This window comes from Heloderma suspectum, chromosome 4 (assembly GCF_057233095.1).
Source record: "Heloderma suspectum isolate Gila_16-S chromosome 4, 16-S_ref, whole genome shotgun sequence".
NCBI classification, from domain to species: domain Eukaryota; kingdom Metazoa; phylum Chordata; class Lepidosauria; order Squamata; family Helodermatidae; genus Heloderma; species Heloderma suspectum.
Window position 1 is genome coordinate 267665974 of NC_139461.1, and position 27019 is coordinate 267692992.

Here is a 27019-nt window from a genome sequence, read left to right on the forward strand (position 1 = left end):
TTTGGACTGAAGCACCCTGCAGCTCTAGAGCAACTAGACTTGCCAGTTTGTTCACTGCAGCTGCAGTTTTTGTGCTGGAGTATTAATTTTCCTGGAACCTCTTGCTGGAAGTATTGCCCTTTTAACTCTCGGCCGTTTTGCAACATCTCTAAGACCATAATTCTGCCATTGTAGCACCATCCAAAGTCCTGAAGAAAAATGAAGGCTTTGGGTGGAGTTACGAGAGTACTTATAGGGCATCCTCCTTCATACCTGTGACCTCCAAATGTGTTGCACTGCAGTGTCCATCATTCCCATCCAGCATGAAATGATGGGAGTTGCAATCTAACCAATCTGGTGGGCAGCAGGTTGGGGAAGATGTGCTAGAGAGAAGGAGAAGCAGCAGCCAGAGCCCTGTCCTGGGCAGCAACAATATATCGTTTAAGCTGGCAGCAGCGGTCTTTACCTACTAGGGCAGAGGAGCTGCTGCCAGAGTAAGTGATGTATGGCCTTTATTTTTGCTGATATGGAATGATGGGAGTTGCAGTCCAACACATCTAGAGAGCACCAGGTTGGGGAAAGTTGCTGCAGGGTAATAACTTGAGTGACACCAGTTTTGCTGACATTTTATAGAATTGCAGAGAGGTGGGTGGTCTTGGTGTACCAGGAGCATTTGCTGGTATTGAAGCCTCTCCTAGCTCCTGTGCATGTGTCAGAAGAAGGAGAAGAAGAAGAAGAAGAAGAAATTTTAGCACTTGATTGCATGGCCTCAAAGCATTTCATACACATTTTCTCAGTAATCCATATAGCATTTATGTAAAGTGGGCTGGTAGTATTTGACTCATTTTATGTATGTATGTATTACATTTATATCCCCCCTTCTTTCCACTCGCAAGGAGCCCAAGGCAGCTTACCTAGTCCTCCCCTTCTCCATATTATCCTCGCAGCAACCCTGTGAGGTAGGTTAGGCTGAGAGTCAGTGACTGGCCCAGAGTCACCCAGTGAGCTTCATGGCTGATCGGAGGCTAGAACCTGGACCTCCCGAGTCCCAGTCCAGCACTCTAACCACTACATCACACTGGCTCTACTACAGATATTGGGCTGAAGTTAAGAAATTTTGTCATGGCTAAGGCCACCCGGTGAGTTTGTAGCTGGCCCGAGATTTGAGCTGCAATGGTCATTTCATAGCTAGTGTTCATAATCACTACACTGGACTAAGGTAGTGGAGTCAGGTAGCATTCCAATCACTGCTCTGTTGCTACCTTGGCCACAATTGGAGACAGAAGGCCCTAGTTGTATGGTGCTGCTGTTCCTTTTTATGTTACTCCCACAGTGACCCATGTCCTCCGGTTTACACAGATACACCTACGAGCGCATTGACGGGCGGGTGCGTGGGAATTTACGCCAGGCTGCCATCGACCGCTTCTGCAAGCCGGATTCAGACCGCTTTGTTTTTTTGCTCTGTACACGGGCCGGGGGGCTGGGTATTAATCTTACTGCTGCTGACACCTGCATCATCTTTGACTCGGACTGGAATCCACAGAATGACCTGCAGGTACTAGCAACAGCCTTGGGATGGGAACTGATGGCCCAAGGGGATGTGGCTAAACCAGAGACTCGGTGCTCTCTGTGGGTAAAGGTTATGTAGAGCATACAGGAAAAATGTGAATTTCAGCTGCTCAGCAGTAGAGATGGATGAATCTGTCTGTTTTGGTTTCAAAAACTTTCAAACATTTGAAGCATAAGTTTGTTCTGTCCCATTTCCACATCAGTTTGCAAATGTTTGAGCAAAATGTTTGCATGGAAATTCATAGGCATTTTTGTACACATTTCTCTGAATGTATTCAATTTCGCATGTGTACAATTTCCCTAATGTACGTTTTTGTACACATTTAAAAAAAATCAGGCAACTGCATCGTAAATTTTAGAGAAGTGTGAAAACTGAGGTGTAATTGCATTCCAGTTTGCATTTTAGTTCAGGAACTTCAAATTATGTTGGTTCATATTTAAATGCGAACCAAATGAATTTCTCCCCTATTCCTACTTGGAAGGCAATGGTGCTTGAAGGGACATGAACCACAAATACAAATCTCTTCCCCATTCATAACTAGGGTATCTAGTTATGGATGTATATGCATATGTATGTGCATTTTTAGGCTTCAGGTGTATATTCACTTTTAGTTTTCAGTGGGTTTTGTATGAATTAAAGTAATTAAGAATAAAAGTAATCCCTAAAATACTTGGTGCTGGAAACCCTAAAATACTTGGTTCTTTGGTTGTTTGAATATAATCTTTTATGCTGGCACCTTGATGGCATTTCATATTGTTAATCTCATTGGGTGGGTCCAGATGTAATGAATTCATAGAGGCGGGTAGGCTTTAGGTTTTGGGGCAGGGGGAGGAGCTGTCCTTGAAGGAAGCCTAATCCCCCCCATTCTGCCGCCTCTCTTTTGCGTGATGTCTTTCTTCTGTAGGCTCAGGCTCGCTGCCATCGGATAGGGCAAAGCAAGGCAGTGAAGGTCTATCGCCTTATCACTAGGAATTCCTATGAACGGGAGATGTTTGACAAGGCCAGCTTGAAGCTAGGCTTAGACAAAGCAGTGCTGCAGGACATAAACCGGAAGGGGAGCAACAACGGGGTAAGGGGGCCTTGAAGAGCCAGGACCTTGAGGGGGGGGGGTCTGTGCTCGTCTTCATTCTTCCTCCTCTCCAGAGAGATGTCCCATGGCAACCTACTTTTAGAAGTTGCCAGAGTTCCTGCCCTTTCTTTCTGTTCTGCAGCCAAGCTCAGGGTCTGTCTTTCTGTCTCTCTGGAAGGTACAGCAGCTCTCTAAGATGGAGGTCGAAGACTTGCTGCGAAAAGGAGCTTATGGGGCTCTGATGGATGAGGAAGATGAAGGCTCCAAGTTCTGTGAGGAAGATATTGACCAAATCCTGCAGCGCAGAACCCAGACCATCACTATTCAGACTGAAGGGAAGGGCTCCACATTTTCCAAGGTTAGTGTGCTCTGTCTTGCGGCTGGGGACAAAACTGGCTAAGCCTTCAATGTGAAAAACGCTTCTTTTCTCATTGGGAAGATGCTGCCAAAAGAGAGCCTGCCTTTGAGCCGAATGGGATGGCAAGAGTCTCTAGCTGTTGCCCAGCCCTGCTGTTTTCTACAAGCCCTCTCCGATTCTGACAGGCACTTGTTTTCGTAAAGGTTGAACTTCTCCTGCCTTCATGCCCCATTGCATCCTCAACTAGGATCTCTCAAACAACTAGTATCCCACCTTCTTCCTGTGACACTACTGATGGCTCCTAAAGGAGTGCAGTGGAGTTAGGAAGATAGGGTTATGAACCAGAATTGCAATTGGGCAGTGGGTATCTTTGCTAAATGGGCAAAGAAGGGAGGAGAAAGTTCTGACAGGGATAAACTTTTGTGAACTGCCCAGAGAGCTTCGGCTATTGGGTGGTATAGAAATGGAATGAATGAATGAATGAATGAATGAATGAATGAATGAATGGCTGGCTAGGTTAATTAGAGTTGTTTCTGTCTATTGTCTCCTGACTTCGCCACAGCCATGTTCCCTGCCTTCCCTGTACTAATGAGATTTTTGTACAAAGATCTGGAGGGTACCATGTTGTGGGAACGCTGGTTTAGGGCGATGTGCAAACTAGGGATGTACGGGTTTTGTTCAGTCTGTTCCATCTGTGTTTCACACGTTGTCAGGTGTCTTTTGTTCCATCATCTGCGCATTGATGGAATCGGACTTTTTTAGGGTTGTATGAGAATTTTTTTTCCTGTTCGCAAATGTGCATTTGCAGTTGCACTAATGCACACTTGTGCAAATACACACTTGTGCTAGTGTGCATACGCGTAAGTGCACATTTGTGCTAATCCCCCCCCCAAATTATGAGAATGGTCCTTAAGTCTGCGGAATCCATGAAACTCGAAAAAAAGCAGTCTGCTGGGGAATCTGCAGGTCAGACTCATTGTCAGGGATGTTTCTGAGTGCAGGGAGTGGGATAGCATGACTGGGCCGGCTTCTCAGGTTACAAATACCCAGCTGGCTGAGGATGAGGGTTCCTCTTCACACACCCCTGTGAGAGACAGCGAACAGAAGGAGGGGGAGTTTGGAGAGTCTGATCTAATAGATGCCAGGCGCAGGCACAGAGCAAAGACAGAGAAGGCAGGGGCAGAACTTAGATGGTCAACCCATTTGGCCTTGCGTGAGAAGCTGTGTTCAGAAGCCTCACGAGAGAGAGGTACTTCCCCCCCTTAAGTTAGGCTAGTGAGACCGCCTTCCTCTTCAAACAGCGGGGAACTCTCTAAACTTCCTTTTGAATTCCCTGAAGGCAATCCTTTGTAGACTGAGAGTCACTGAGAATTTTAATCTCTATGACCCCGTGAAGTAATGGATTAAAAGCTGTAGACTGAAGCCTCTCATCTGTGTTTGTTTTCGGCGTTGAAATAGAGTGGGGGCTAAAGGAATCCTGACACTCATAGGAATCTGAACTCATCTGAATCAGTTGCAGATTCCTCTGAAATCTCTAATCCAAACACAGCCAGTATGTTTTTGGTTTTGAAGAATTGCAGCTTATCAGCAAACCTGCTATCAGCTTTATAAACCAAAGTAGGTAGATGTAATGCCTGGTACATTTAATTATCCAGAAAACTCCATTTTCAGCTCTTCTCAGAATCCTTTGAAATTCAAATTGGGTATTGTTAAAAGAAATAGATAACTTTTTGGCAGTGACAGTTAGAAGTGGGGGGCCCTGGACCAGGATCACAGTGTGGGGCAAAAGGGTACAATACCCTGCCCCCATGTTAGGGTCTAGATCAGGCTGTTCACATCAGAGCAGTATGTCCCACCTTTCTTCCACTGTGGAACTCATGGTGGTGACATGGGATTCCCAGGTTGTCTCCCTTCCAAGCACTGACCAGACCAAGCCTGCTTAGTTTCAGCAAGGTGGCTGCCTCATGTGCCTTCAGACCACGACCTGGTATTAGTTATGCTGGAAAGGGCTGATGGGAGTTGTAGGCCAGAAGTTGCCCATCCGTGCCTTAGAGTAAGAAAGAAACACAGATACAGCTGCTTGCTATATCTTCAAAGTAGCTTGTCCCTCTGTGCTCTTCCATTGAAATCTAGTTGCTGGGCATGCTGTAATTCAGGGATGGGGAACCTGTGGCCCTTCAGATATTTTTGAACTCCAGCTCCCATCAGCCCCAGCCAGCATGGCATGTGGTTGTGGTGATGGAAGTTGTAGTCCAACAACACCTGGAGGGCCACCAGTTCCCCACCCCAGCTCTCTGATCCAAGTACCATATCCTCTGACTTCACTCTGGCATTATTTGTCTCGGAGTCAATGTGTGATTGTGGCTGTGCATAAGGGATGCATGGCTACTTTGTTCTGCTGCTGTGTGAGTTATAAGTTATTAACTTTCACTTCATTCCCAGGCCAGCTTTGTTGCTTCTGGAAACAGAACTGACATTTCATTAGATGATCCTAACTTCTGGCAGAAATGGGCAAAAATAGCAGAGCTGGATACAGATGCAAAGAATGAAAAGGTAATTATGATGTTCCTGTTCTGGAAACACAACTACAATGCATGCACAAACATACATACCCAGACAGCTGTTCTCGGCAAGCTCTGTTAACGTCTGTGTTAGGGTTAAGGGTTGTATTGAGGCTTTGATCCACTGTTGGTGTATTCTGCAGAGTAGGAGCTGTATACGGATCGCATGTCTTCTTTGCAGTAACTCCATGTCTTGCCATCCTTCTCCTGAACCTACTTCTTAGAAGCCATTCTGACAGTATAGGTTCTTGGTTAAGTACTTAGCCTGAAGATTGTACTTAGTACTTAGCCTGAAGCACTTAGCCTGAAAAGAATCTGTTCTTTTAAAATGTTTTAATTGTTTTAATTATGGGGTTTTATTCTTTTATCTTGTTGTTCACCACTCTGAAATCTTTGATGTGGAGCAGTATATACATATTGTAAGTAAGTAAGTAAGTAAGTAAGTAAGTAAGTAAGAAAGAAAGAAAGAAAGAAAGAAAGAAAAAGAAAGATTGGGCTGTGTGAACAGTATTACTGACCCAATCAGGGATGGCTCAGTAGCACAATCCAGCCCTGGGATCAGGATACCAGATTCTAATAACTTTATTAAGCAGGTAGCTTTGACTGGCAAAGCTTGTAGTAGATTTAATTTTTGTCCATATTGTGCGCTGGGGGAGCACTGCAAGTTAAGGCCAGTCCTCTTTGGAGACTGTATCTGGCTTCACTCTGACTTCTAAAAAGTATGTCTTTATTTTACTTATGTCTTGCTCTTACATGGGGATTCCAGTGGTTTCCCATCCAAGGACCTGATCAGGTCTATGCTGCCTTAGCTTCAGCAACGCTGCAACATCAGGAACTCCCAATCTTCAATGGGCCCAGCTTCACAGTTTCTTAACAGACTAACATATGTCCATAGTGTTACACATTCAACTTTCTTATGTCTTTTTTTAAGCTAAGAACTCTATTTTAAATGCATATGAATTTGTATCTGTCTATCTCCTCCCTGCTTCCAGTCTCCCATATATGTGTGAATATTTTAGCCATATCTATCAGCTTAACCTGGGATGATTGCACATGTTTAATACCGTAACATAAATTTCATTGATTTTACATCCAAGCAAGCTTGCTTAAGATTGCAGTCTATAGAACTATCCTGCAGTATAGAAAATGTTTACCTAAAATACACACTTGCTCACTCCCTTGCATAAAACTGTCCAATGTATGATGGAATAGAGAAAAGAGAACTTTTAGATCAAGTAATTGTAACTGCTTCATGACACGTAGCAAAACAAAACACAGTGATTGAAGTCAGTATTACAATTCTGAATGAAGCTGGTACAGTTTTTAATGGCTGATCATTCAATACTTTTTTCAATTTTAAAGTGGTCTCTAAATTGAGCACCAGATGCAATTTATCCTTAGCTCCCACACTTAGCAATTTAGATATTCTGTGCTGTGAAATCAAATCAACTGACATTGTGGGTATGTAAAATTCAAGCGTATAATTAAGTCTTTTTCTTTAAAAACTGATCTACTTTTTTCCTTTTGCTGATTTCTTTAACATTGCTGTTTTTAAAGTGAAAAATCTGCACAGGACAATGCAAGTAGCAGGCGCCAGAGGGAAACCTCATTACTGCAGCAAGATTATATTTCTCTTAAATTTTGTTACATTTATAACAGACGTTCACCACTTGGGGTGAAAATACTGCCACATTCAGATTTTATAGGAACAGCTTGATGAATTAACTATTACTAAATTAATCTGTGTATTTTTAACATTCTAGTAGTGAATGTTCACCCTTTGTGTCTTTGAGCTCAAGTCAACAGCTGTGTTTTTTTTCCCATTGAGGCAGGGAATGAAAGGAAACAATCCCTTTGTACTGGGATAGGGAGAAATGCAGACAATGATCCAGCCTTTGGATTTTGGCAGTCCAGTAGCCTTACATTGTCCTTCTCTGATATTGGCATGAGTTGTCTCAACTAAATTTATTCCCACCCTCGCAATCTGTATTCTGCCAGAGGTGAGATGGTTGTACCCCCAAGAGGATGCTGTCCCTCCTCCTCTTTCCATCCATACTTGCTTTTGAGGCAGTTGCTGGTGTGAAATCAAAGGCGCAATCTCTCCCCACCCCCCTGTTTTCAAGGCTAGAATCTGAGATTCTCTTTGCCATTAGCAATGACTGGGACATTAGGCTGCTCTAGCCATCACAGCCTGTCTTTCTAGCTAGGAACATTGAAGACAAAGAATATGGATGCTGCATATTTTGGTGAGGAGGGAGGAGAACTGATCTGTTTCTATACCTGGGAGGAAAGAAAACATGTGGCCTTCTTCTCCAGAGCCCAGTCACTATGCCCGCTTGTTCAGTCAAACAGCTGGTTCACTCTGCTCTAGCTTCCTCTGGCAGAAGCCGTCATCTGTGGTGTCTGCCTCAGCATATACCCAAGGGGTCCTGCCTTCTAAAACTGTAGCTTGGGCAGCAGCAGCAGCCATGGCAGAAGGGGGCTTAGATAGCGGCAGAGGGAAGATTGCTAAGCAACAGATCACAAAGAGTTTTTCTTCTTGTTTTGCTGCCATAATAGTGAGGTTCACATATACAGCTATGAATGTGGGTGGAAAGCACTGAAAATCACTGTGACAAACAAGCAGGAAAGTGGGAGCAGGAGCACAGTCTCCATTTTATGTGTGGCCAACTCTTCTTGAAAATAGATTTACCAACTATTGGTCATTCTAGCTGTGAAACTCTTTCACTTTAAAGAGAGAGGTATATTAGTGTTTACTTCTGAAAAATCTATAGATTTACCATTTCAGGATCTGAGTTTTAATTTCTTGATTCTCAGCGACAGTTTTTAGCCTTTTCTCATTGCATCTTATCTTTTTAAATGCTAGCTTTGAAAACAGATACAGAAAATGTTCCAAAGTTAGGTTAAGTCTGAATGAGAATAACCAATTACTAAATACATTTTAAAAACCCACCTAAATACAGATGCATAACATATTTATATAATACACAGTTCAGAAATCACCTTTCATATAAGATCAAAGTATAAAAATAATGCATACTTTTTTTTGGGGGGGGGGTTGACCCCAAGATATATGAGATCAGCTACACAAAACAAAAAAGGTTAATTCTGAAAACCAACAAAATACCATGAGTGTTAAGTAAAAATTGAATGTCCAGTAATTATCACAAATTTGTTCCTTAGATCAATTAAATTCCCATAGAAGGATGCCATAATGGACTCCTGACCTCCCAGGTCATGAAATTAATCTAGTCCCTAAGTATGAAAAAAAAGAGGGAATGGGCTAACTATCCTAGGCAGTTTTGGGTGCAGAATCAAGAAGTTATCTCTATTTGTTTTCCCCACAGGAGAGCCTAGTGATTGACAGGCCCCGTGTCCGCAAACAGACCAAGCACTACAATTCCTTTGAGGAGGATGAGCTTATGGAGTTCTCTGAGCTAGACAGTGACTCTGATGAGCGGCCCACACGCTCACGGCGTCTCAATGAAAGAACGCGTCGCTACTTACGGGCAGAGTGTTTCCGTGTGGAGAAGAACCTGCTTATATTCGGGTGCGTCTCTTTGTTAAGCCTTCCTTAAGTGCTCAGCCCCATATTATCCTGGGATTGCAGCAATTTCTTTAGGTTTAAGTCTTTGCTAGAAGGTGGGTGCCTTTTGGCTTAGCAGTCTTCGGAGTATTAAAATCGGAAAAACTGTCCAGTCTTTCCAAAATTCTATAATCTATGGCATTTTCTGCAATTCCTAGAGGGAAACGTGCAGGAAGAATAATGACTTCTGTGGCTAAAGGATTTCTTTGGCTCTGTAGCTGCCTCTTCCCCCAATGAATGCCAAAAACTTTGCTTAGTGAAGAAGGACCTACATGTAGTCTGAAATGCACTGGAACCCTTTTCTTTTGTTGAACAGAACATCCTTTTTATCTACCCCTTTGCTTTTGTCTTTTTTGGCATTCTTTGTGGGGTTCCTCTTTCACCCTGCTCATTTTCATTTCTAAGTTTCCCTGTTTGTGTCTCTTTCTTTCCTTGTGGGCTTGGAAAGCTGCTTTGATAAACTTTCAGTGACGTGTGGAATATGAAAATGCAGGAGATATTCCAGGAGTCCTTATAATTCTCCTGTTGTTTTTCAAGCTGGGGGCGCTGGAAAGACATCCTGACCCATGGCCGGTTTAAATGGCATCTCAATGAGAAAGATATGGAAATGATCTGTCGAGCACTCTTAGTCTACTGTGTCAGACATTATAAGGGAGATGAGAAGATTAAGAGTTTTATCTGGGACTTGATCACTCCAACAAAGGATGGACAGAACCAGGCCCTGCAGAACCATTCAGGTACCAGACTCATTTTCTTGTACTATTTCATCGGCTTCTGTAAGGTGCAGATTAGATTCCTGGAAGACACACTGACCCAGTTCTGCACTAAATTCTGTGTTAAGAAGCATTTAATTCTGCAGTCTGTATACATTATGCATGTTAGGCACAAGCATCTGCTAGTTGTGGGGTGGATGGAGCTATGCAGGGCACTGAAATCCTAAGGTCGGATTCATTTCTGGCTTCTGAAATGCTGTCTGGCATTGTTCACACAAAGTAGTCTTCACAGCCCTCAAAATTTATGTATTTTTTTGCTTAGAAAGAAAATTAAATTAAATCTGAGATTCTCAGGACACTGAATTTTGTTCCCAGTACCAAATTGTGTGCTTCCCCTGAACTTGCACAGAATGATGGGATAGTTATTTTATTTTGTAAAGGAATTTCTATCCTGCCCCTCTAGTGCCTGTGCACTACTCAGGATGGTGTACGATGTATTAAAAATGATGCATTTAATTAAAAATATCATAAAAATACAACAGAGGGAGGGACTTCAGATGAAACAACCTTTAAATAAAGGTTGCCGAAATAAACATGCCTTAACCAAGTGCTGAAAGACAGCTGGGGCGGTGGGGGGCAGCCAAGTTTCATGGGCAAGGTGTTTGATAAAATTGGTCCTCCTGCTTTTTTGTAGTCTCTGTGTATTCACAGGCATGGGTTCCATGCATAGCCAGCTTGTTGGAAACATTTCAGAGCTTTAGCCAAGGAGATCAGCTGGCACTGACTCCCCCTCCCCTTGAGAGGAAACCTGTCACCAGTTGCCTATGCTTTGAGGGGTGGAGTGAATGCGTTCCCGCTCAGGTCTCTTCTGACCATTGCATTTCCAGGCTCAGGGAATCTGCTCCATGCTCTTTGCTTTGAGGGCTTAGTCCTTTTTTTTAGGAAGAGATTCCTTTGTTTTTCTCCTTGGGTTAGCATAGTGGGTGTTGTCCCTTGGCTTTGTTTTGCCCAGGATCTTTTCTTCATTTCCTCCTGTTTTCCTGTGGCACAGTGGACATATTTTTAAAACTTTTGCTGCTGCAGGGGTAAATGCCTGGTTGTCAATGCTGCATTCTGCTCCTGATGTCAAGTCCTGTGCTTCTTCCGAGCTTGTGCAGAATCCCAGAATACCCTACATTTCTGAATGCAGGCTACAAGTGAGACTAAAAACATGCTCTTCCTTGTTAGAATAGTTGTCAAGATAACCCATGATCAAAATACTACAGAAATTGGCAGCCTCTGTTTTTTAAATGGGAGACATAACAAATGCTAATTAGTTGAGTTAAACGGCTTAAGTGTTGCATTCTGTGAAGTTCTGAGCAGCAGTTTCAGTCCAAAGGGTAACTTGTTCCCCACCATAATAACCCAGATATTTGAAGATGTATTGAGGTTAGTATGATTTACGTGTCATGGTTGTTACCAGAGTCATTTTTCTCTTGAGAACATGGCTGCGTAACTTCATTTCTTTGTGTGTGTTGGCATGAAGGATAGACATGTCAACTAGTGGAAAGAAGTGTATTTGTATTAAAGGGGAAGAGATTCAGTCTATGTTCTGTCAAGTACTTGGAGAATAAGAAAGATGTGTTGGAGCTCAATGTTGGAATTGGAGCTCAATGTGTAGGGGTGTATGTATGTGTGTTCAAGTATGGGTGATTGCCGATGGACAGAGCAGTGTCAGGTTATTGAGCCCTGTGTCTTATTCCATACATCCCTCGGCTTTTCCAAGAACCATATGTACATGCCTTCAGAAATTCAGGATGAGGAATCTGTGTTCCAGCTTGTGTTGGCCTTGACCAGCTCTTTGAAAACAGGCTTTGGTGTGTTGCATGATAGAGGCCTTCAAAAGTGCCCAGAAGCCTGCCTTGATACCTGCCTTTCTGCATGTGGGTGATGCTGGTACAAGTTTTCACCCCATGTTCTATTTGTATGTGAGAATCTGTCCTCTCCATGCCCTGCCACTCCTTGAACTCCTGCACTGCCTTTTCAAGTATGCAGAGCCATCCCTGAGCCAGCAGTGCTGCTCACGTGCTCCCTCTTGCCTGTTGCAGGCTTATCAGCCCCAGTGCCAAGAGGGAGGAAGGGGAAGAAAACGAAGAGCCAGATGCTGCTCCCTGAGATCAAGAATGCAGACTGGCTCACCACCTGCAATCCTGAGATCGTCCTACACGATGACAGCTACAAAAAGCACCTAAAACAACATTGCAACAAGTGAGCAAAAGGGGGCCTGAATGGGGGATTCTAAAACGTATTTATGGTCTACTTCTGTTTGGCCCATGAACAGCTGTGCACGTACACTACAGACGTACCTCGGATTTCATTTCATTTCACTCTGACTTCCTTCTAGGGAAGGAAGTCACTCCGGCTTTAATACCTTTGGTACCAGGAGTTAGATTCCACCCCACCCCAAAAATAACTCTTGAGTCATTGCTGAAACTGGCTAAGAACTGGCTCAGGAAACCGAGGTTGCAGTTCAGAAAATGATCATGAGGAGGAAGGGGGACTCTTATTTCTTGCCACATATCCATGAAGATTGAGGGCAACATTTTCTGGACTGGGAAGGACAAGGGCTTCCCCTTCCCCTTCCCCTTCCCCTTCCCCTTCCCCTTCCCCTTCCCCTTCCTCTCTCTCTCTCTCTCTCTCTCTCTCTCTCTTTCTCTCTCTCCCTCCCTCCCTCCCTCCCTCTCTCTCTCTCTCTCACACACACACACACACACACACACACACACAACAGAACCTGTTGCCCTAGGTTTGGGACAAGGCACAAATGCCCCCCTACCCTTCCTACCTGGACTTAGAAATGTTACCGCCTTCTCTATTCTTCTACAAGTCAGTGAGAGAAATGCATTCCTTTGTTTGTATGGAACAGATTTAATGAAAGCCTTGTGGATCTCTGCAATGTTTTCATGATTTCCTGGGAAGGCTTTACAGCTGGCAAATTTCGATGACCTCTGTAGTACACAGCAGATGCACGGAGCCTGGGCTCCCCTATGTCCCAAAAGCAATTCAGCTGGCACTGGATACTCAGTATGGAGATAACAAGAGAGTGTGCTTCTCCGTTAACTTGGCAGGCCTGGTATTTTTGTTAGATTTCTGGGTTATATTATATTTGCTTTCATTATTTGCAGCATATCATCTGCTCTTTCACAACCTTCTTATCTCGTGTGTATTTTCTTTTAATCTTTTTGTACACATATGTTGGGGAATAACCCTAGTTAAGTTATCTGCTGGCGTGGGTTGGGTTTATTTGCCTGCCTGTCACTCAGCACTTTTGCCATTGGCTTTATAGCCAGCTGGCTCAACATGCTGATGGATTTCATGGTACAGCAAGTGAGGTGTCACTTAAACACTGCTGCTTATTCACCAACATGCATTCTGATGGCTTCTCTTCTAGAAGTGAGATTTGGCCCCTGCAGTGCCAGCTTTGGATGGCGATGCTAGCAGCTCCCACTGCCAACAAACAAACTAGCACACCTTATGGACCTGCAAGTTGTCTCAGTGGAACTAGAGAGCAAGTTGCAACCTCAGGTTCACTTTCTGAATCTCACTGATTGTGTTTCCTTTTGGCAGGGTGCTGTTGCGGGTGCGGATGCTCTACTACTTGAAAGCTGAAGTGCTGGGGGAGGCAGCTGACAAAGCCTTTGAAGGAACCCCTGCCAAGTATGTTACATTAGCCTTCTGGAATTGTACTTTATAATCCCCCATGTTATAGCTACAGTACTGGAAACATACTCAGTGTGCGTTTGGATTGCAGTACTCTTGTGTGTGCTCATACATGTGTATTTTACACTCAGCGCAGGATTGTTGGACTCCCTGAATGCATATATTTCCTTAGTGTAAATTACATTTTAAAGAGATCAGTGTAGTGATTGTTAGATATTCTGAAAATGCATAAAATGAAATTGACATTAAGCACAACTGAATTAGGAAGAAAATCCATGAAAAGCAAAACCAAGAGCAGACCTAAGACCTAATCTGGACATAGTGATGGAATTAAGTATTTAAGTAAACCACAAAATTATAACAGTCAATGTTTATGATATACAGGACTGCACAGGATTGTTAAGAATCGTGGTAGTACAAAATCACAAAGTGTCCATATGAAAATCGCTGGTTAATTTTGATTCTTGCCAGATAACAAATAGCTCTGGAAGTCTACAAAATTCAGTGAAGATGAAACTCTGTGATGACTGACAGTGAACCATTTACACAAAATCTTAATCAGGAGCCAAATTATTATTATTAATTAATCTTTTATTGTGAAGTTTTACAAAACAAACTGAAAACATTACAAAACCTAAAAAAAAGAACAAAATAAAAATAGAAATACAATAACATGTTCAAAATCCTCAGTTTCTAACATTATAATATCTGAGGAAAATTATAAGTGAATCTCAGAAGTCTGTATGAGTCCTCTACATATGAGTCCTCTACATATTGTATGTGATTAAACAAGTGCCTTAACAATTTGTAATAACAGTTTCTCCATGCTTGATACCATATCAAACTGTTCAGATAGTATTGAAACTCTAAAATTTTAGAGGGCAATTATAAACAAGGGGCCAGAGTATAAGGCTTTCACAAGAAACCATGCTGAAAGTTCAGAAGAACCCATCGTCTGTAATTACAAAGCTTTTCAAAAACTTGGGAAGGCAATCAGTATATGGAATTGGCCATAAGACTTTTCAGATGTATTGAAAAATATAAGTGAACTTCATCTAAACTAAATAAAATACATACATTAAATTGGCAGAAATGATCAACAAAACTTGATTAACATTATTCTAAATGAAGTCAATGTGGAATGTTCTCTCTGATGCTGTGTCAGTGTCATGGTCACCCCCCCAAAAAAAAGATTAAAGCAAAAATCAGCTAAACAAAAGAAACAGTGTAGGAATAGTGCAATAAATGGGCACATAACATGGAAGGAAACTAAGCTAAGAACGCTTTACAGTTCTCTCATATATATATATATATATATATATATATGAAATCCAAATAGTAAATTTGCAATCCTAACACTGTAGCACTGAAATCATAAACAGCATAAAAATATTGATCACAACCTAAACCTAAAACGTCAGATTTTTTGGAGTGACCAAACAGATTTTGAACTACGTAATAGTCTAGGTAAATTAAAGAAAGATTAAGTGAGAGCTGGGATCAAGATACAAATATCTGGGGTCACATAAAGGCATAAAGGTTTTCTCTAGCAAAGTCCAAGTTGGCAGTCAGTCAGTCAGTCAGTCAGTCAATGAAATTATATTGCTTTTAGCCAATGAAATTTGCATAAAATATATACACACACCAAAACAAAGGCAAAAAATACCAAGGTTCAATATAATATAATACAATACAATACAATATATATAACACATAATGTACACAATTTTAAAAATATAAAAATAATCTGTCATTGGTCGATAAATAAAACACACACCAAGAGGAAGAAGCAAAAATGCCAAAGTTACACATCATACATACAATACATAATAAACAAAATTTTAAAATATAAAAATAATCTGTCATTGATCCATAGGTGATATGGTGTAAATCAAATACAGTCATCCCCATTGCAATTGATGGCTATCTCTGCTATATATTTCTTTTTTATTTTCTTGGTAGCAGTGACAAAGATGGCAGTCTAAATTAACAGAAAATGACCTGTCACTCCAGATAAATGAAACTACTAATTTCCAGTGCTGTGCTAATACTTAATTTTGATTCCTAAGATTCAGGTACATGGATTTCCAAATTACAAGCCTAATTTAAGGGTCGTTCATTAGAGCTACTGAAATGTGAATATTGGGAAAAATACAACATAAATTCTACTTAGAGTAGATTCATTGAAATAAATGGGAATTAGTCATGAGTAACTTCAGTCCCATTCATTTCAATGTATGTACTCTAAGTAGGACTTATGTTGGATTGTACCCATTATTATGTAAACAACTGTTGATTGGACATTGTGTTTATCCCAATATCAACAAGAGTTGATTCTTGGAAATGCAAACCTCCCAACACAGGTGTTATAGTTTGCTATAAGTTCACAGTACTTGGGAAAGACAAAATATGTGAATATTGTTTACAAGAACTGCTGTCTTGTGTCCTTCATTGGAGCACATAGTAACTTTTAAGCAAGTGACGAGCTCACTGGGTGAGAATAAAAGGTCAGAGTGAGAGGAGAAACACAGCAACACAACTGAACAGAATTAGTATTCAGAATACAGATTAGAGGAGTGCTGCCTGGTTTACAGATTGAACCAAAAACTGCAGAGTTTGGTTCAGTCCATGGAAGGTCTGCTAATTTCTGCAGTTTAGCAAAGTCACAATGCAATATACGAAGAGAAGGGAAAACATGTGGAACTTGGTCCAAGAGCTATATCCTTTGCTTCTTACAAAGTTGCTACTGTGTCATTCCTCATGTACAGGTTGCATACCTTGACATGCTCAGGCTCATTCCACCAACTGCTTTAGAGGCCTGTATTCCCTGCCCTGCATAAATGAGTCGGGAACCCACACTACAGTCTGGATAGTTTGTCTTTGAAACTCATGAAACTATAGCTTGCAGCCTGCAGCTCTGCCTTCAAAACCCCAAATTGTGATAGTTGGTATTGAATGTTGCATTGTGGGAGCAGTAATCTCTTTCAGCTGAGACAGTATACTTAGTAGAAGTGTCTTGGGAGGGGTCTCCCTCAAGTTGTGAAGATGCAAACTGATGAACAATCCATTCTGGACTTAATTTAAAGTTCTGATATTAACCTTTACAGCTTTAGACAGCCGAGATTATGATGGTGATGATGATGATGATGATGATAACCTACCAGGCCTTAAGATAGTCTAAAGAGGTGCATGAGTGGTGATGATGGATACCAGGGACAGAGCCTTTTCAGTGGCCCCATAGTTGTGGGACTTCCTCCCTGCAGAATTCTGTCAAGTCCTCTCTCTGACAATCTTTAGACATAGTTTAAGCTTTTTTCTCCTTTATAATTTATATAAATCAGAGGAATGTCTGGGCCTGTGCAGGGCACTGTTGCTAATTAACCTGTGCCTGTCCTTCGCAGAGATCTGGATTTCCTGCTGCCAGACATTGACTACGTGGAGATCCCTGTTGATTGGTGGAATGCTGATGCAGACAAATCCCTGCTCATTGGAGTTTTCAAACATGGTATCTCCTTTTATTCAGGCTGGAATGTTAATAGGCATTCCTACAGTGTGAGGCTCTTCCTGGGAGTGGGGAACTGGATACACTTTGGAATATTTCCTGAAGACATTTTCGAAATATAACTTCATCTCATAGTTTTTTGTTTCTCTGTTGTTCTTTTCCCATCTTTATATGTGAAAAACATAGGAAGCGCTTCATATACTTTCTTGAAGCATGTACTTCATGCTTAAATAAAGAAAACCTATATTCTGTGACCTGTATAAGGCTGCAATCCTGTGCACACTAACCTGTGGGTAAGCCCCATTGGGCCACGGTGGCTTAGTGGTTAAGATGCTGAACTGCAGACTGGAAGGTCGGCAGGTCAGCAGTTCGAGACCCAAGTGCTGCGTGACGGAGTGAGCTCCTGTCTTCAGTCCCAGCTCCTGCCAACCTAGCAGTTCGAAAGCAAGAAATTGCAAGTAGATAAATAGGTACCGCCTCGGCGGGAAAGGTAACAGCGTTCCGTGCACCTCGGTGTTCAGTCATGCCGGCCACATGACCATGGAAGCATCTTCAGACAGCGCTGGCTCTTCGGCTTAGAAACGGGGATGAGCACCGCACCCTAGAGTCGAACACGTCTGGTTGGGGACACCTTTACCTTTACCTTTTAAGCCCCATTGAACTCAGCAGAACTTACTTCTTAGCAGACATGCATAGGATTGCTCTGTAGATCATGCAAAGTTTGAGTGATGGAATGAAAGATGATTGAATGGCTATATGTACTGTGTACTTAGTTAGTATAAATGGAAAGGAATAGATGTTACAATTGGTTTGTTATAGTAAAGTATTATTTGGTAGTTTATAATGGGTAGATTTGTAAAGAAATAATTATGGATAATTTAATGTAAAGGTGATTTTTATGGAAATGTTAATAATAATTTTTAGGGACCTGGTTTCCATATATTTCCTTAACTTGCATGTTTCTTTTGTCATGGTAAGAGACAATGAGTTATGCTGTCCACTGAATACTTTAAATCCTGCTGGACCTCTGGCTTTGGAGATTTCGCCATTCATGCCCACACACTCTTTCCTATATTGTTGTTGTTGTTGTTACATTGCTATACTGCCCAATAGCCGGAGCTCTCTGGGCAGTTTACAAAGATTAAAACATTAAAATACAATATACAGAGATTAAAAACCATTTACATAAAAAACACATGAACAGACAAAAGAAACATATATCTAAAACAACTTCGAACAAAAAATCTCAAAAGCAAAGAACCATATCCATAAGACATTCCAGGATCGATTAAAAATGATCATATGCTGCCGAATGCCTGGGAGAAGAGAAAGGTCTTAACCTGCCGCCGAAAAGATAATAATGTTGGCTCCAGGCGGGCCTCATCGGGGAGATCGTTCCATAATTTGGGGGCCGACACTGAAAAGGCCCTCTCCCTTGTCGTCATCCTCCGAGCTTCCCTCGGTGTAGGCAGCCAGAGGAGGGCCTTAGATGTTGACCGTAGTATACGGGTAGGTTCGTGTCAGTATGAAATTATGAGGTGAACTTATTCAGTCACAGTGCTGGGTCATATGCAGTAGGTAGACCACCCGTCCTATCTCTCACTGTTTCATGTTGCTTACGTGGACATTAAGTAAGGTTAAGGCTGGAAGTGCATATCAGTATAAACTGTTGTGGTTTGTTCAGGTTATGAGCGGTACAATGCTATGCGAGCTGACCCAGCCCTGTGCTTCCTTGAGAAGGTAGGCATGCCAGATGAGAAGCTGCTGTCTGCAGAGCAGAGTGTCGTTGATGGAGTGCAGGATGCTCCAGAAAGGTAAGCCTGTGCTGGGCAGCGATCAGTCTGTCACTGGAGCAGAGTTGCTTGCAAGGCAAATGCAATCCATACTTAAGTAACAGCATTACTGACTGGGGTGGAAATGAGGCCCCTGAATCCAGCCCTCTGCAGTTAGGTTTTTTAAAATCCTCCATTGGCACCATTGGTTTAATTGTTGCATGGGAGGTATCTTCAGTGTGTGTGTGTGTGTGTCTGCTGGGGAGGGAAGAATTAACCCTCCCCTCCCTGAGTGCTGTGACTGCTCTCCTTTAAAAATCACACATACCCTGCATTGCAATTAGAGGCTTTTAAGAAGCCTGATTGCTGCATGGGAGGCATTTCAGGTGTGTGTGCCTGTGTATGTGTGCATGCATGCATGAGTGGGTATGTTACAGGTGCTTGTCTGTTGCTTGTATGTTCTGTGTGAAAATGTGTGTGTGTTATGTGTGAGAATGCATGTGTGTCTACGAAACAGAGTTTGGGACTTAACCACCCATTTTAATCCCTCCCACTTTTTGCAAGGGGGGGGTGCCCACTTCTGGCATATGGCCTCCAGATGGTTCCCTGAAAGGGAATGTGGTCCTTGGGTCTAGATGCTGTTGTCGCTATAGGAGCAGCACTCAAAAGGGTATCAGTGATTAGCCATTCAGAGCCGTGCTGTAAATTGGCAGAGGAGGAGTCCTGGCTTGTATGAAATATATCAGGAGTAGTATACTTTTGAGCAATTCTCTCTGTACATGAGGTGTGAATTATGTGTGCATACACTTCTGTACAGTTATGCGAAGGCATATGCATAGTGTTTGAAAACTGGGTTATCCTATTGTGTTAAGTCTGCAGAAGGTGGGGATAGGATAGGTGTTGTGCTACACACAAGTTGGACCATCTCTATTATTAGGCAGATGTGTACCTACAGCAGAGGGATGTAGCCTGCACTCCTTGCCCCCACATCCATGGGGGCATGTGTGTGTAGGAAACAGAGGAGAGCTCTATCAGAATTACCTTGTCTTATGAAACGTGCACAGACTAAACTCCTGTTGGATTGCTTTCTTTAGAGGAAATGTGGATAAAGAAGAGAGCAGTGCAGACAAGCTAGATGGGCTGCAGAAACAAGAGGTAAGTGTGCTTTGCTAGAGATAGCAAGTGGGCTGTTCACTTGGCGTACTTGATGGTGTTAAAGACCGGGCCAAATAAAAAACAAATATCACTCATGACAGTTCCACATCCCTCAAAATTTAGATTTTGAATCATGTCCACCATAAAAACTGTTATTCAGGTGGCTTTGTAGTGATGCTTTTACTAGTGTAACATATAATGAAGGAGATGTAGATTTGTTTTCTCATAGAAATGAGCCAGTATGTCTGGCATAAACTATACAGTGGCCTTGCTTGACTGTATGGTCTGTGTCCTCAGCTTGTGTCCCAGTGTCTAAAGGAAGAAGCCACTGTCTAAAGTAAATTCTCTTGATGTTGGTTTGCTTTTTCCAAAGGAGACTTCAGATTGTTGTGGTGAAGTCACTGAGAAGAAGGATGACAGTGTGGCAGGTGAGGCTATGCTTCTGGATGTTTTAGGAAATGTGGTGGTATTAAAGTGATTGGCTGGAATAGCTGCTTATGCTAATTTCTAGAAGAAATAGAACCTGTATTTCTAGAGCCCTATCTTGCAAGAGATATCTAAGTAAAATGTAACTATGCTTTTGAGAAATTTCAGAAATGCTTCAGGTGCTTTGCAACTTTAACAGTATAAACTCAGGCACAGGACCTCTGAGTGACAGCTGCTATTTTCAATTTATTTTATTTTAAATATTTTATTCCACTTTTCTCTGTACATCTCAAAATTGGCTTCAAACAAGTAAAAATATATCAATATGTGTGTTAAAATATTGAAACAACATTCAATAATAAAACATACAATAATGCCTGTCAAATCTTAGGCACTCAAAATTGCTGAGTGTCAGGAAGGCGTTGCATCACTTTATTAAAGAAAACAAAATAGGGTTGGCTTTGGTCGATCTCCTGTAGGAAAGAAATTTCACAGTACTGGGGCCACCACAGGAAAAGGCCTTGTTCCATAAATTGATCCTGGAGCACTGATTTCCAAATGGGAAGTTGGGTTGTTAGCAGTTATCGTGGACAACAGCACATACTGTGTCCTGGTTTGCATAACACAGCTGGGTCACTGTGGGTTATTTAACCCATGGCAATTTAACCCTGGCGGTGTGTGCCAGGTGTGTGCAGCTCCCGTTTTGAATATACAGTCCCGGTGTGTCATATGAACCCGGCCATTGGGGGTTAAACAACCTCATAATCCTTGATGAGCCAGCCATGTCGTGTGAACAGGCCTTCTGAGTGGCTCTTCCTTCTAGATCAGGGATTAGAAGTGACAAGCCTAAACAAAGACAAACATTTGGCAACCATGTTTCTGGGGTTTGTTTTATGATATAAAAGTCTCAGTAGCCAGAAGACAGTCATATTAAAAAGCACATGGCTTTGGCATTGTCAGATAAAGCGAAAATCACCTGTCATCATGGAGAACAAGCCATGAAACTCAACAAGCTTTGAATATGAAATTATATTGGTGAATCTCAGCCATTCAGATGGTGGGGAAATCTCTGTGATAAGTGTCCAGCTGCGGCTGATTTTAGTTGGTAATCATATTGGCAGGGATCTTGTTTACAATTTAGGACCAAACATTTATTTTCCCCTTTGGGCATGTTTGTGTATTTCTAATCATGCTGGGAGATAATGAGGAGGCCTCAGTTTCTGTGACTGTCTTTTCTAGACTACTCAGAGGCATCAGATTCAGTAGGAAATAAAGTAAAGCAAAACAAACAAAAGAGCTGAATGAATTTTGAGCCACAAGGACTCAGAAACCAGATGCTGGCTGCCTATCCCAACCATAGTACTGAGACATGATGGACAGGATGTGTCCCTGTATATGTAGGTGTGAAGTACTTAATGAATCAGTAGGGTGTGTGCAAAGACTCTACAGGGATTGCATTAAATACTAATGACCTTGCTGATGTTTGAAGCCCAGGATGGCTCCGACCCAGACAAATCCAGCTGGCCTGTGTCATCTGCGCTCACAGCCAGACTGCGGCGTCTTGTCACTGTCTATCAGCGCTGCAACCGTAAAGAACTACCTTCCAGGCCTGAGATCATGGGCCCTTGTAACCATGGCTATTGGCTGCAAGAGGAGATGTTTAGGAGGGCCAACGAGATGGATCCTATGACCAAGGAAATGCAGAAAAGGTAAATAGAGAACAGTGGGCTGTGAACAGCAGGCCTGAGCTTATTTGGACACTGTTAGTGCAGTTTTCACAAATGGGCAAAACCCGTTGAGAACAGGTCCTCGAGTAAAGTAGCTGGCTCGTAATTGTGAGCTTGCAGATGCTACCCCTGTTATTAGAAGTCCATACTCACATTCTGACACAACACAACAAAGACACAACAAAGATGGCCCCACTAGAAAGGGAATGCTTTCCTAACACCTGGCTTCAACTAATACTTTTGCCACATGTGCCATGGCGAGTGTGGTGATGCCCTCTGGGAAGGATGATGAGTGGCCAGCCTTCTTCCCAACTTTGAAGTTGCAAAGGTAGGTGAGACCATGCGAGCAGTTGCACGGCGATCCCCCCATTACCTCCCCACTTCCAAAGTTGTGAGGAAGGCTGGGGTTGTCTGGCAGCTGGGTGGTGAAAGTTCCTGAACTTTAGCCATGCAGGGCCAAACCAGCCTCCTCTCCCTAGTAGCAAGAAAGGTGGCAGGGGAAGTGGATGCAGATTCCTGAATGCACCCTATGTGCCTTCAGGCAGTGGTGGCCAGCAGTGCATGCTCCCAGCCTTCTCCTCAAGAAAGTGCAAGTGGTAGAAGACCAGTTAGGTAGGAGCATTGGACGACACTGCCTAAAGGTGCTCCGTGTGCCTTTGACCGCGGTGCTTCACAGCACACACGCCTCCATGGCATTTTCATCAGGAAATGCTGGCAGGGGTGGGGGGTGGGCTTGACAGATTGGGGGGCTGGCGACATGGCCAATAAGGCCATTGAAAAATGGTACACCCCTGCCTTACACAGACTGAGGAGCCTGTCTTGCAGAATTATGCAAGTTCAAAAGAAAGCCATAGAACAGAACTAGGTGGGGCAGTTGGTCCATTCATGTGGCATCTGCTTCAAAGTGGCCACTGATTAGTAGAGAAAAGACTAATTTTTGCTCTCCTACAATAGTATGCCAGCTCCTATGTGCATTGAAAAGGGACTAAAGCATGAGGAACGTTCTGCATTTATAAGCTGTCACTACGAAAAGGTGCAAGGTGTTCTTCTTGTTGGTATTTGCAGAAGAGGCCAGTGACTGGCTCGCTGATAATGAGGTTCTGATGAATTGGGATTATTTTGAGGAGCTGTCCTTTGCATTGTGAGAGAGCTCTGTTCCTTGTAATGACCAGTATTGAGCTGCTTTCAGCACTCAGTTGGACTTTTGAAAATGTATTAAATATGAGCTTTAAAATAAAATGGAAAACTTAGACTGATTAGAACTGATGCATAATTACAGACACACTGAAAACTGGGAGGAAATTGCAAGTGTCATGAGTTTATGTCTGTATGTCCCTGTGTTCCTCATGCATTCTGCAGGTGGACCAGAAGAGACCAAGCAGATTTCTACCGTACAGTCTCTTCATTTGGGGTCATTTATGATCCAGAGAAGAAGATCTTTGACTGGACTCAGTTCCGATCCATTTCACGTTTGGAGAAGAAAACTGATGAGAGCCTAGAAAAATATTTCTACAGCTTTGTTGCCATGTGCAGGAATGTGTGTCGCTTGCCCCACTGGAAAGAAGATGGTGAGTAGGAACCATTCAAGGCACATCCATTTGTAATATAAAACACAATTGTTAATGGCAACAAAATGCTGCAATGTGGAGTGCCTTGTGTTCAAGATTCTAGCTGTTCCATTCCATTTCCCCTCCCCTGGTTTTTCCTTCTTCCACCCTCCCCAACAGTCAGTCAGCATCCATGGCCACTGAGCGTGCTCAGCCCTCATTGGGCTGTTTTGGGGTCACCCCCGCCCTTTAGGGATTGTTTCCTACAGGTTGTTTTGTACTTCTATGGGAAAATAAGGGACTAGAAACTGGTAATATTCATATTTAAGACTCACGGGTCTTAAATGCACATCTGTTCAATAATTCAAATTAGGAAAATGCACATCTGTTCGATAATTCAAATTAGGTGGCCTTGTTCGGAGGACTGTTATTTGAATAAACGTGGCTGTTAACTGCACTACATTTACAAATTTAAAATGAAACAGAGACGGAAACATCAAAAGGGAAAGCACTGTAGTCTGAGAAGTGGTTAGTAAGCAGTTGGTCAAAGTACAGGAGAAGTGCAGACCTAGCAGCCTCTCACTCTTGATCTTTGTATGCCCCCCTTTAGTTGCATTAGTTATCTGCAAACCAGTTGTTGTGTTCTGCTATGCATTTCAAACATGTCTTAGGAATCCCAATTGAGTCCGATCTTCAGGTGAAAGCTATGAAGGCTGAGTAGGATATTATTAATCTCTGATGCCTTTTATTTATAATGAAGTTCAGGTGATCCCATGTAACACAGCCAATTCACAAGCAACGTGCACCAAGTGCTTCATTGTACACTAGCCCCCTCCTTGTCTGTATGGCTAGCAGGGACCATTGTGGCAGCAATGCACACACCTGGTGGCATGAGGGTATCCCATGGTGAAAGGCTACCTACCTTTTCTGGAGACATTCCCTCAGCTGCTTCTTATACACTACCAGTGATGTAGTGGAGACAGGGCTCACAGGGATGCAACATCACTTTTTGATTAGCAGGGGCACTCATGTCATCTGCCACCCCCTCAGACTTCCCTGTTCTCTCTTAACTTAGCTGCAATCCTCAGAGTAACTGGGTGAGGGGGAGAATGAATTTTCCAGCAACGATATATTGTTCCCTGTTGTAATGCAAAGTGTTTTGGGGTGGCTTGGTCTTAAATGGACAATTGAGACACATCAGCTTTATGAAAGGCCTGTTCCTGGTGGAGATGTTGGACTCGAAGATCTTATAGCCCCCTTCCAACCCTACTATTCTATGATTCTATGATTTTGTGTAAACAACTAGAATGGGTTTATTGACATGGCTGCCTATGTTATTTTACTCTCCTTGGGGGTGTGACTGTGGGGACTTTCATGATGAGCGCCTACACTTCCAAATTTACCACTACACCATTGTATGCTACAGCACTGGGCCAGGTGGATGAGCCACTACCAAATCTCCTGATACCTGCAGTGCTTTGACTTTAGTCCAAAGCCATTCTACACCAGTATTACCCTTTCTGGTTTCATCTACCTTCCCCTCCTTTTCTGTACTCATAGGCCCAGCAGATCCTAGTATCTATGTGGAACCAATCACAGAGGAGCGTGCTGCAAGGACGTTATACCGAATTGAGCTCCTTCGGAAGGTCCGTGAGCAAGTGCTGAGGTGTCCACAGCTGCATGAACGGCTTAAACTTTGCCGTCCTAGCCTGTACCTTCCCGTGTGGTGGGAGTGTGGTAAGCATGACCGGGATCTGCTCATTGGCACGGCTAAACACGGGTTGAACCGCACAGACTATTACATCATGAATGACCCCCAGTTGTCATTTTTGGATGCCTACAGAAACTATGCTCAGCACAAAAGGACAGGGGTCGTTGGAGCAGAAAACTTGTGTTGCCACCATCAGGCAAATTCTAAACTATATTGCTCCCCTTCGTACAATCAAGTGGAAAGAAAGCACACATCTGCAGAGGCCGAAACCGAGAGCTGTATCAAGCTAGTGAGCTCAGGCAACAGTCTCTCACAGGCAGAAAACATCTCTCAGGATGGCAGCTGCGAAAACTTCATGTCTAAAGTCCGGAGTATGATTTCCATTAATTATGACGAGAGCTCTTTGCCTGACTCTCTGATGTGTATGATGTATGATGAGAAGGCCTGCAATAGTGAGCACAGCTCCCTTGCCCGTGACAGTCCCAGCTGCACAGATATCAGCAGCAATACTACCAAAATGGCGGAGGGCAAAATAGAAGGGGATGAAGACCTCTCTAGCTGTGATGCTGAGACCACAAGAGAGCCCTCCTACCTGGATCATTTGCCATTTGGCAGTGACCAAATGGAGGGTCAGAATGCAGTGCAGGAGCCTTTCGCCAAGGAGACAAAGCCCTCTAAGAGCTTTGCTATGGAACCTTGTAGTGCCCTTCAGCACCTGGAGAGTCAGTATGCTAGCCCAGGATCAGTCCCATTTGAAAGAGATGGCATGGAAGGGGTCTTGAGCATTGGAGTGTATGGCCCCAGTCTTCATAACTTTGATATCAAAGTCCACCCTGAGAAGAGATTCATGGGTTTGTTGCATGAAAAGGGCTTGGAGGAGAAATCAGTGCAGAGTCAGAGCCACAGTGAAGAGGAGGAGGAGGAGGAGGAAGAGGAGGAGGAGGAGGATCATCTGGAGGCAGCAGCTGACACGGGGGAAGATTTGAGAGGATGCTTAAAAAACCCAGATGGCGATGAAGCCAATCCAAGCACGCAGGAGGAGCAGAAGCACAGTTCATGTATTCTCACCACTCTGGATGCACTCATGGAGGAAAGGAATAAGGAGCTGGTGGAATCAATCTCAAGTGAGCAGGCAGCATCCAAATGTGATAGTGAGGCTGGGGTGGGGGAAGATGATCAAGTTGAATGTGAGAGTCTTGAGGAGCACACCCCAGCCTTGCAGGAGATCCAGACCTGCCACCACCACCACTACCACCACCACCACTCTTCACGAAGCCAGACTTCAGCAATCCAGATGGAGCTCCTAAAGTCGCATCCTGTTTGCATGGAGGCAGACCCCTGGGGAGATGATGCTGAGGAGAAAAGATCCAGTCCTGTATGTCAGCCCCTCTCTAGGAATGAAATAAAGAGAGAAGAGGAAGAGTGTGAAAATCAAGACTTGGAGAAGAGGAAGGGAATCAGCCAAAATCAAGGTAAAGTATTGTGAGGATATCTTTCAGTTAGTGAGCATTCCTGTATATCGGGGACAGAACCTCAGACCTGAGCTCCCAGTCTGTCCCTCTGGGGTTCCCCAGAAGGCCATGCCCCCTTCCCCTGGCCCCACCCTTTTCCCCTCAACCACCCATCATTTGGTGGTTTCCTGGC

The 27019-nt window shown here is 43.2% G+C and overlaps 1 protein-coding gene across 5 annotated transcripts in view; it reads left to right on the plus strand.

The window, feature by feature from the left end:
* The window catches only part of CHD6 (chromodomain helicase DNA binding protein 6), a 160345-nt gene that overhangs the window by 116538 nt on the left and 16788 nt on the right, over positions 1–27019 (plus strand). For 4 of the 5 annotated variants that reach the window (XM_084853779.1, XM_084853783.1, XM_084853780.1 and 1 more), the window contains 15 exons: positions 1339–1534; positions 2454–2618; positions 2797–2976; positions 5419–5529; positions 8885–9087; positions 9661–9860; positions 11924–12083; positions 13443–13532; positions 16937–17040; positions 18722–18851; positions 19904–19964; positions 20338–20392; positions 21880–22099; positions 23477–23685; positions 25225–26847. In XM_084853779.1, the coding sequence (XP_084709905.1) occupies positions 1339–1534; positions 2454–2618; positions 2797–2976; positions 5419–5529; positions 8885–9087; positions 9661–9860; positions 11924–12083; positions 13443–13532; positions 16937–17040; positions 18722–18851; positions 19904–19964; positions 20338–20392; positions 21880–22099; positions 23477–23685; positions 25225–26847 (3707 nt within the window). The remainder of the gene's footprint in view (positions 1–1338; positions 1535–2453; positions 2619–2796; positions 2977–5418; positions 5530–8884; positions 9088–9660; positions 9861–11923; positions 12084–13442; positions 13533–16936; positions 17041–18721; positions 18852–19903; positions 19965–20337; positions 20393–21879; positions 22100–23476; positions 23686–25224; positions 26848–27019) is intronic. The other variant, XM_084853781.1, reaches the window with a different exon arrangement.